Source organism: Eriocheir sinensis, chromosome 1 (genome assembly GCF_024679095.1).
Source record: "Eriocheir sinensis breed Jianghai 21 chromosome 1, ASM2467909v1, whole genome shotgun sequence".
Lineage (NCBI taxonomy): Eukaryota > Metazoa > Arthropoda > Malacostraca > Decapoda > Varunidae > Eriocheir > Eriocheir sinensis.
The window spans coordinates 15,675,029-15,686,527 of record NC_066509.1 but is presented as its reverse complement, the minus strand read 5'-3'; the positions used below and the strand labels follow the sequence as shown (position 1 = coordinate 15,686,527).

General features: G+C 44.7%; 1 protein-coding gene across 1 annotated transcript in view; it reads left to right on the top strand.

The window, feature by feature from the left end:
* The first annotated feature begins 562 nt into the window (after positions 1 to 562).
* The window catches only part of LOC126995532 (uncharacterized), a 32,913-nt gene continuing 21,976 nt past the window's right edge, over positions 563 to 11,499 (top strand). Inside the window, exon 1 of the mRNA XM_050855167.1 lies at positions 563 to 834. Coding sequence (XP_050711124.1) covers positions 750 to 834 — 85 coding nt within the window. The 5' untranslated portion in view covers positions 563 to 749. The remainder of the gene's footprint in view (positions 835 to 11,499) is intronic.

Here is an 11,499-nt window from a genome sequence, read left to right as displayed (position 1 = left end):
TACATATCGAAAGGAGAGTTTTGTTTAACACACACACACACACACACACACACACACACACACACACACACACACACACACACACACACACACACACACACACACACACACACACACACACACACAAATTCACACGAAATTGCTCATGAAATTCGAGGGGTTACCTAGACATGTTGCAGAAAAAATGCATCGGAAAAAAATGTATAATAATGTTTGTCATCGCATTTTTTTATTTTATATTTTTCGTTTCATCCAGTTACAAAATAAAGGGTTCCGAGACATTGGATCTTTACGTGCTGGGAGTAAATGCGGTTTTTGCCTAAGACTGCCAATACGCAAATAAATATGCTTGGCGCACGTGCTGATGCAATCGACCACGCCAGGTAGACAGGGCTTATCCTTGCTGCATTATTTACCACACTGAAAACCTCCCCGGAGCTCGAATGTTAATGAGACAGCAAGACAGGTAACCTTCAAACGACGTTCCGAAGAGTTCCTGTTGGTGCCTCGGCGCGGCTCAGACCCTACCAGTGGGCGGGGTAGAAAAAAGGACTTAGTAAGACCACCACTTCAGCCGATTCCAGCCTACCTTCCTACAGTATCTCGCACGCACTCGCTGGGTGAAGACGTGTGGCCGCCAGCCCTCTCACTCCTCGCTCACTCACAGTCTCCTCCCTCCGTGAGCCGTGACCGCAGAGTGAAAGTGAAGACCACGGACGCGACGAAACAGTCTGCAGCGCCCTCCAGAAATGGCAGCAGGAGCGATGACGATGACTGTGGGCGCGGTGGTCCTCCTGGCGGCGATGGTGACGCTCTCGTCCGCCACAGAGTTCGGTAAGTGCATGTTGTTGTTTTCGCGTTGCTTTGTTCCCCGGACACGCCGCAACACACACTTAATGACGCTGCATTGTTGTAACTGTGTTGTAGGGCAATGATACGAATTGCTTCCGTCTGTTCATCCGTACACACACACACACACACACACACACACACACACACACACACACCGCAGCAGTCGAAGTACTCAAAATTGTTTTCATGTACTTAATTGATTCGACTTTTTTAAACCTTTATCGGTAACATAAAGAGTCGAGAACATCAATGCTTCGCCCATTTATCCGCTTGTCCGAAATGTTTCCTCCGACTCGTGACCATCAAAATGAAACACCAGTTCGCTTCAAGCAACCTCCAGCGCTGCCTTCAAATGACGAGAGAGAGAGAGAGAGAGAGAGAGAGAGAGAGAGACTAATTACCAACACTGCTGACTCGTTTCCTGTTCATTAACTTCCTTTGACACATTCCGGGAGAAAGTGACTATGCCTGGCGTGTCCGGCCGAGCCTCCAGAATGAGCGGCGTTGAAAGTGAAACTGAATAAGAGCGAAAGGTGGCCCGTGGCGGCACAACCCACCTCACTGGACTCCCCGCGCGGCACCGCCTGGCATTTTTCCTTTCAGGATTGTTGTGCGAGCTGGTGCAGGTGGTTGAACAGCACTGGAAGTGGCTGTTTACATCATACGAAACTTTAACCATCTGGTGATATCTGCAAGCCGGTGCTGGTGTCAGGGCAATAGTTCAAAATAGCGGTGTAACTGTTCAACCCATAGGATACGATGGTAGAGATAGTAGTTTGTACAATATTTTAACAGCAATGTAAATGACTGTGAAACCCATACGATATAGCGATGGCTAAATAAACGATAGTTTCTTAGTGATGCAAGAGTGTGAATGTTATACGATAAAACAGCCATGTTCACGATGTTCAGCGAAACTAGTATGAGCAAAGTGCACAAAGACGTTCGGTTTGCCATTCAGTCCCATGAGGCAGGGAAGGCCGAGGAAGGGTGCGTAGCATCGTGAAGGTGAGCTGCGCTCTTCGCTGCAGTGCCACGCGATCAGTTTGTTAGGACGATAGAAAAGTAACAATGAAACTACTGGTAAGAAATACGATAAATCCTTTACCACTTTAGATGATGTAAAACTATCTTTTAGACCCTTCGTAGGTCATTTCAGTGACCCAGATGGATGCAATTCCCGTAATGAAAAGTTCTATTGTTTGATATTCCATAAATTCACCTACGGACAAGTAAATATAAATGTATTTGTGATCATCGAAAGGGTGACACTCCGCCCCCCTCGATCCATCTAAGTTTTACAGTTTCCGACTTTATTATTTTCTTGTCATAGTGTTAATGTGAAATAACTCACGAATATATAAAAAGTAGCGCTCTTGCTCATAACAAACACTATTTTGTGTATATATCCAAGCACTCGAGATAAAGAATGTTTTTACTGATGTTAAAGGCTGCAAGAGCTGTCGCTAAGGGCACGATATTTATAGCTATGGCAGTGATTGAATACTTATTACCTTGTAAACAAACCTCGTTCGTCGTTCAGTCACAGGAGGCAGAGAAGGACACGCAAGGGTGTGGCATCGTGCAGGGGGAGACTTTCTGTACGCTGTCGTGCGAGGCGGTCACTTGAGTGTAGTATGGTTGTGGAGGCGCTAAGTTAACTCGTCCATCAGCACCGGTCACTGCTGCTACGCCGATCAAGTGATAAAACGAGGCTAGACTACTTTTTTTTTATAAATGTCTGCATTTTGTGTTTCGACGTTCTTAACGCGATTTTTTTCAAGTTTTGCTTTCATTCATCATTAGTCTTTACACTTGATGCACTGGCCGAAGAGAGAAAAAAATATTTCGGATAATTTTTATATTTTTATGGTTTATAAATTATTTTATTGGTTTATAGGTTTCGGCATTTTCTTGCATGGTTCGTTGGCAATGATGGTAATTGAAGAAAGATATATAGATAGATACAGATAAGTAGATAGATAGGTAAGTAGATAAATAAATGGAGGGACAGATACAGAATGAATGAATAGATACACATCCATATATATTTTCTGTGAAGTCATTTATTATTTCACTTTTTACTTAGTTCGGCCTTGTCAGGTCAAGGGCTATGGGGCGAAAATAAAAAGTCTACCAAATGTCACTCGATTACGTGACCAAAGCTTTCCTAGATACAAGGGTGAGGCCACTGCCCAAGGTGACCTGCAGGCCGAGGCACGCCCTTCGTCGCGTAGTAATAAAATTGACGTAGATGCAAAAAGACAAAACTCTTGCATTTAACAACCGCTCATAAACTAATCCAATAGTGTGCCTTGTTATAGACTTCCAACAGTCAAAAGTAAAGCACATCACAGTAAATACCCAACATTGTGCTCCAGTGACTACTTTCTAATAGTAGTAATTTGGGGACCCTCCTGCCTTCTTGGGTTCGTTTCGCGACTGCCAGAAGGTTTTCAGAATGAATGATTCGAAAGTCCGAATGAGCCGACATGATTGTCCAAACCAGCCACGGCAAAAAAGCCGAATCTGATCCGAATCAGCTGGAGCCGAACGAGCCTAGGTCCGAATGAGCTGAGATTCGTGTGGGCTGTTGTCGCTGCGAGGAGCTTCGTCATCGTAGTCACAGTAGTTCCTCGTAGGGTTTGTTGCAATCCCCAACCACAGCAGTTCGTCTTTGTTTCATAGGTCTTGCTGGTAGCGTTTCTCCTCTCTTCCGGCATAATAATTTGCCTCTTATTGCTTGTATGCTGTTAATTTGATGTTTACAACTTTCACTTATTTTTTGTTATGCTGTTTTGTTATGTTCACACTTCCGTGGTCTAGTGGTTAGCGTGCCTAGCTACGCCTAGCTCGCGGGCCCGGGTTCGAATCCTTGCCCGGATAGTTGGCGTGCAGTTCAAGCTACGGTTACACTAGTCAACGAAATGGTTGGATTCCAACGATTCGCTTGAATTTCGTCCAAGGTTGGAGGATTTAGTTTGGAATCCAAGCGTAGGGTTGGAGGAAAGTTACCTCGCCAGTAGCGTTGTATCCTTCCCTTGGATCTCATCCAAGGGAAGAAAACTGAAGATCTAAGTTATACAGTATTCATATTTATGACATATTTGAAAAGAAAGTATACAGCTTATTCAGTCATTAGAGATGAAGTATTTATTAGTATAAAAATTTCTTGAAATAGGAATAAAATTTTATAGAATGTATATAGTGGCAATAAGCAGACATTCGTTTGACTACCATTGCGGTGTAAACATTTCCTCTCCCTACGCGCCATAACTTCAGCTGTTCTCGCCGTGATGGCAATTGTTTTCTTTCTTCCGGGAAAGCAGCTCACAGCGTGGCGCATGTGTTGTTGTTCTGCTTCTTTTCCTCTTGACGCCGTTGGAAAGGCAGAAACCTAAAAATCTCCAACGGCAAGGTTAGACTCATCTAACCACTCGTCCAAAGATAGAATTGGATGGACAGCTGTTTAAGGTTGGACTCCAAGCGTTTCGTTGACTAGTGTAACCGTAGCTTTACCCAGCTGTTCATCCACCCTTGAAGGCTGGTCGATAAATGGATACCTGGGGAAGGTAAACCGTGGTAACCCGGGATGTCACACTGCCCCCTTGTCCAGGGGTAATGCTCTTCCCATCACTGGCTCCAGGGCCAGTGCGACGGAGGTGAGCACCTGGGCCACGCGCTTATGCCCCCAACTTTACCTGTATTCTCGTTAGAGGCCCAGACGTTGTATGTTCCTGATGTCTACGTTTTCATTGCTTCACAGTAACAAACTGATGTGTATGTCTGATTCTTTGTGTCAGTTCCACAGTCCAACACACCAGGTGTGTAAACTCCCCAAGCCCAATACAAATTACTTCGAAAATTCCTTGTATAGAGTTTGGTGATGATAGAGAAGGCAAGACATTTGATGAAACCACACAGGAAATTGTTTTAATATCGGATGCGGAGTAGAGAAAAAAGAACATTAAGGAGAATGTAGTTTGGTTTGGAGACTAATAATGCCTTGTGTTTGACCATGGAACTTCACCTTTTTTCTACACAGTCGATGCACCTAATAAATTTACTCCCGTGTGAGGGCTTCTGTATTAGTAATAGTAGTACCGTTACTTCTACTACACAGGTACTACTGTTGCCATTAGCTACTCGTTACGGAGATTAATAATGCTAATGGTCTTACTTCCGCCCTTGTATACTATCACTTTCTATTCCACTACTCTTGAGAGAAAAAGATATATGCTAAACAATGCATGACGTTCCTGGTTGTGTGGCCTTCAAAAGGAATGCTTTCGTTATTCGTGATACTACAAAGCCTACTACTACTACTACTACTACTACTACTACTACTACTACTAACGCTACTGCTGCTACTTTTATACAATTTACTGTTATTACTACGACCTGTATGTACTACTACTGTTGCCGTCACTACTGTTACCACTTGCTTCCTTTGTCCTGCTGTACCCATGTCGAAGATGGTGGTGACCTTAAACCTTCCCGCCCTGATCAAAGTCGAGGTAGCCCCTGCAACCCTAACACCCTCGCAGCATGCCAATCGTTGGGTCCCCGTGGAAAGGAAGTAGAAAGCCTATCTTGACAGAGGCCGTTTGTAGGATGAGGGATGGTGTGTGTGTGTGTGTGTGTGTCGCTGAGCATTGTTATTCGCTTCGTGTCTAGTTCCGCTGAAGGTCGCTCGATGTGTTGTTGCGTCGTCTTGTTGTCCCTTGCCGTGTAAAATCTGTTTGCTGACCCTGGCTTGGTCTGTGTTGGGATGGTGTGGTGGTGTTAAAAGGGTGAATAGTTTTTGTTCGTTTTTTCTTGTGTGTGTTGTTTATGAGGGGGGTGCGGTACTGAAGAGAAGAGGATAAAATTGTGTGTGTGTGGGGGGGGGGGGGGGTTGCTGGTTTTGGGAGCAGAGTATGATACGGGCGTGAGGGAAGTAAAGGAAACTTACTACAATCTTAGACCAACGAAAAACAACGATACCAAGGAAGGATCTTTTGTGTGTTACTGGCAACTCTAAGAAAAATCTCCTAATTTTTTTTATCTTTCATCCGCTTCTTGCAACCCCTTACCTCTCAACAAACTGATCTTATGCATCTCTCCTCAGCTTCTTACTCTTCCTCAGCAACCTATTTCCGCCCCCTCCCCACAGCACTACACTCTCCCTCCCCTCCTCCAGGCATCTCCATACCCAGTATTCATCTCCCCCCCCCCCCCCTCCCTCAATAGCACTAGACGCTTCCCCCCTGCACACTTTGTCTCTTAGCCACATCTCTCAAAATAGATACACAGCTCCCTGTATAGCTGATGGCCTGCCTCAACAGGATACTTTATATATACAGACAGACACAGACAGACACAGACAGACACAGACAGACACAGACAGACACAGACAGACACAGACAGACACAGACAGACACAGACAGACACAGACAGACACAGACAGACACAGACAGACACAGACAGACAGACAGACAGACAGACACAGACAGACAGACACAGACAGACACAGACAGACACAGACAGACACAGACAGACAGACACAGAAGAGGGAGAGAGAGGGGCAGAGAAATGCAAGAAGACACGGATTACGTAGGAAATGCGCACATATGTTATTGCTGCCGTGTTTCCTTCATTTTCACTCGCTTTGTTTACGTGTCGATCCTCCTTTCACCAAACATTATTCATACTTATGACATTTTATCATCGCATGCTGAAACCGATTATAACACTTTCAAAATATCAGCAACCCGGCATGGTCCTATTTTTTTATTTTTTTATTTATCCAGAATAAATAAAAGTGGGAAGAGTTCACGATCTACGTGGAACTATATTTTTTCTCGCTCAAATACAGACAGACACACAGACCGACAGACAAGTGCACGCACATGCGCAAGCACGCACGCACGTGCTCGCGCGCACATGCACAATGTCTTTTCCTTAAACTTCTTTTTTTTTCTCGTGTGGTTTCCCTCGTCGCCCGGCCTGGTAACTCTTCGCCGTGACCATGAACACGCTCGTGGGACACCGGCCAAACCTGTGTGACCACCTGGTGACCACTGGCCCCAGCAGATTTGCCTCTGACCTTGCATGGCGGATTATTTTCTGCCGGCCAAGGTCATCTTGTTAAGTGTTGGAAAAAAGTTAGGGGTAGGTTGTTGATTAATGGAAAATGTATGCGAAGTTCTTAGAAACTGGAATTAAGGAATCAATTTTAAAGGACCCTGATAGGTTGTTTCTTTGTTTCCATTAGTTTGTTTTTGTTCTGGAAGCTGATTATCACTGTTAGGAATGACTGTAGTAGTGATAGGAGAGGTGGTGATCGAGAAATCAGTAGTTAAGAACATCTTCACATACGCTGGGAGCGGATAACTGTGTTAGGTCAACATAATTTCGTGTTTAGGAAATAATATTTAAAAGGACTTGATATGCTGTTCATTATTATGATCCAGGGAGTGAGTATTTTCATATTTTTTTTTTACTTATCAGCATGAATCATGACACATAGTATACAGGTCAGTGTCAGTTCTTGGCCCAGGTGTATACGTCCAGCATGTTTCAGGTGCGGTGAGAGCAGGTGGTACAGGTGTCCAATCTTGTCCCTCCCATGACGGCGGCCGATCCGGAAATAACGAGCACTCTGAACTCCAATAGGCCTGAAACGCGGCCTTGTTTGTGAAACGCGGCCTTGTTTATGGAGAGGGTCTACTGCGATAGTTCGACACCACTCCTCCCTGTTAGTGTTAATTCCTCCTTTTGGCTCCTCATGGTAACCGGAGAGTATTATAAGCTTGAACATTTGTGATGAATGGTCGTAGCAGATTTCTGATGAGTAGGTGCTTTAGTTTATATATATTTTTCTCACCGTTGATAGGTTTTCTTTTCGCTAGCTGTATTTCAAACCAGAATGCTCAACACTTCTTCACAAGCGAATTAGGCCTAAGATATATTATTTAGTTGATGGTATTAGTTGTTGGTTTAGAGATTTGTTCACTCTTGTTTTAAAGTGAAAACAGAGACCAGCAGAATTGCACCACTCCACGTTCTCTTTCCTGCATGCCTTGGCCCGAGAATATTGTTTGAAATCAACGTAAACTTGCCGAGCATTTGTTGTGTTCAGAAATTTCGCAAGTTATCCTTCAGAGAGAGACACGAGAGAGAGAGAGAGAGAGAGAGAGAGAGAGAGAGAGAGAGAGAGAGAGAGAGAGCGCTACGTGACGTCCAATCTTGTCATCTTTCCTCGGGGACGCTGTTAGTTATCAAGGCCCATCGCTCCCCTCCCTTACCGCCCCACTTTCCCTCACACCTGCCAACACCAGTTTCAAATTACCTAAAGGCTTTGTACAGTGATAAATTAGTCCCTGCACTGTAGTTTTACAAAAGACTTTATTCTTTAACTTAAACTTTATTGGGTATTATTCCCAGACTTGTATAATGCGTTGAACTAAGGCGCGTGATTATATCCCTATGATAAAAATACATAGATACATCCACGGGTACATCTTGTGGAATCCCTCAGTCTTAATTTAGCATCTTTTCTTTATTTAGCTCAGATATTTGAAGATGGATGAGGTTTTCTAAGTGAAGGCCATACCACAAACAAATACAGTTGACTGATGATTGAAATCTTTACAGTCGGTGCAGGATCCAATGTCATCTTGGGAAGGCCCGCAGAGGGATTACTTCGGCTAAACCTCTGCGGGAAGGGTGAGGGGACGGCATTAAAAGTGTTTGTTTGCCGATTCGTGAAAATGATAAGTTTCTCTGTCTCTCTGTCTCTCTGTCTCTCTGTCTCTGTCTCTCTCTCTGTCTCTCTGTCTCTCTCTCTCTGTCTCTGTCTCTGTCTCTCTGTCTCTGTCTCTGTCTCTCATACAGACAGGCAGGCAGGCAAACAGAATGATCAAGGGACTATGGCTAGAGGGGGGGAAGGGTGGCCTGGCTGGGGGGCTTTGTGAGGTTTGGTCTCTTTGACGGGCTGTTGGTGTTTTTTGAAGCCTTGTATCGCGGACACCATCAGCCGCGGAGACCTGAACACCTGCCCGCTGCTACCTGCCCGGCTTGGTAGATGTGTAGATAAAGAAATTAATATAGGCCACTCCCTCTCCTTCCCCCTCTTCCCCCTTACTTTGCCATTACTACCCCTGTCCCACAATCGGCTGATGGCAAAAAAGAAAAAAAAAATTTCCAGCACCATTACGGCAAACCTTGTGCTTGATGCTTGATACATTAATTTTTCGTTGCTGTCAGTGATTAAGTAACCATTTGGGTTATGGACTTTTATAGGGGAATCATCTGTCCTTAGATATTATGCGTGGCCATGCCCTTTTTACCCGAGTTCGCGCGCGCGCGCACACACACACACACACACACACACACACACACACACACACACACACACACACACACACACACACACACACACACACACAGCTTGAACCGGTTGCGTGGGTCAAGTGACCCGGTCAATGGGACGTCCTACATCGGAATAGTTACTTTCACAGCCGCCTCGCCGCGCATGCCCCAACCTACCATGTAATGCTGGAAACCCTAGGCGCCGGTGGCAGCAGGTTTATGAGGAGTTTATGAAGAGTTTATGAGAAGGTTATGCAAATTAGGTCCAGCAGACATTCAGCGACTCGAGCACACAGAGACGCATGAAAAAGAAAACAAGTACAAAGACAGAAAAAGTCATGAAGACAAACAACCAGAATCTCTAGGCCTAGAACGACAGAAAGCGACCTTGGGAAGGAAAAAAAACATTCGCTATTTATCCAAGATTAGGATTGATCACGTTTATGAACAGCGAGTCACAGCATAACGGCGCAATACAAAAGTTTGCGAGGCCTATGACTGTCTCCCTCCTTCTCCTCTTCCTCGCAGCATGACGTGGAAGTTTACACCGTCGCGTTGTCGCAACTGTCGCACTCCGGTGGTGGGAAGGATCGTTGTGCTGGTGGTGTCAGATGTGATGACGAAATACACTTCTGGCACAAACGGCTGCTTCTATCATGCAGACAACAGTCACAGACGAGAGGTTTTCACACCGTCACTTAGCATTCATGAATTTTCCCAAATGCAGCTTCTGGTTTATTTCAAAGTGCAAAATTATCAAATACGATAAATTTCTCGGCCAGTAGTTCAACCATAGATACCCAACTTCTCACACAGAAAACTTCACAGGGGAGCGAATTTCTTCTCAAAGCGGCGAAGAATTTACTCGGGGGTGGGGAGGGTGGGGGGTCAGGAGCTTACTAAAGATTTTAAAAACACGACACAATTCCTTAGGCGAAACCGGTTCGTTTACTGATTGTAACGTGCAGACACGGAAATCAGTCTGATAACTCAAAAATGTGATTAATGGATTTGCTTCCCGGATAATATGGATAAATATCTGTTCATCTTTAATGCCATTTTAGCTTCGTTAAACGGTCTTCAGCTTCCCTCATTCCTATGCTGGTAACAACGATTGCAGCAGTACACCTGCCCGGACCATGGGAACAAAACTTGTTGATTGAGACAACTTGTTGGCATCTTTGGTGCCACAATGACGATTCATTTTTTCTTGTACAAAATTATTCCTTTAAACTGATAAGTTGTGAGTTATCGAAGCTCTCAACACACCTATAAAATTAAGTATACCCTCTTTTTTTTAATATTATATACGTAGTTTGTTTGACTTTAAATCAAGCAAACGGCAAAGCCCTCCGCATGCCCTTTGTGGATAGTATATAAGTGTACATGTAGGTAGTGAGTGGTAACCCTGAATATGCACATACGTGCCGAATGCGAAAATGAAAGTGAACTTGAGGCGAGCGATTTGACCGACATTTGACGACGATTCCTCATTCACTCCGCGTCAGGACGAGATTGTAGTTCTTCCCAACAGCAGCCCTCCGCGGAATGCAGGGAATCTTACGTTTAGCCAGTTTGGTCAGCAGGCTCGTCCCCGTCGCAGGCCGCCCGATCCCATTCAGCGCTTCTCGCGGCCTTGCTGTGTCACTGCTGTAGTCGGCGGTACTTGTGTAATGCTTAATGACCGGAGCGTTTTATGGTTGCAAAATTCCAAGTGTCTTGTTTGATAGATTTTTCCCTTTCTATGGCATGTAGTAAAATGTTTCTGAATTAGTGGCTGGTATCCTCGAGGACTTGTAGGTCTTGTAACAGTAGTCAGTGTTGTTGGGGTCCACTAATTTTGCACAACGTAAAGGTGAGAACGTCAAGAAGTAAAACGGAGGAAAACGATAGGCTCGTGCGTACCACTCCACGCTTTATAAAGATGATAATAAAAAGTATAAAGAAAAAAAAAGTATAAAGAGTTCAACACACAACAGCTGACAAGAGTAAACAATAGGCTGCGCACGTCAAAGGAACGTGATGAGTTAGCCACAAGACAAGAACCAAGTAACAGTACGACATGTTTTCCGAACCGTTGGACCATTAAAAGTGAAACCTGTTGGACCGGCAACACTGAGCCCAGCGGGACCCTCGGCATGTGTTGCGGTAATTAGGTGTTACAAGATGCCTGGATGCCTGGGCCCGTGTTCTCAGATGCATTCGGCGCTCACAACAAGTCTTTTGAAAGGCCACAAAGGAAATTATTCAGGCTCTCATGGGTGCTTTCTCATGTTCACCGTGCAGAGGCCC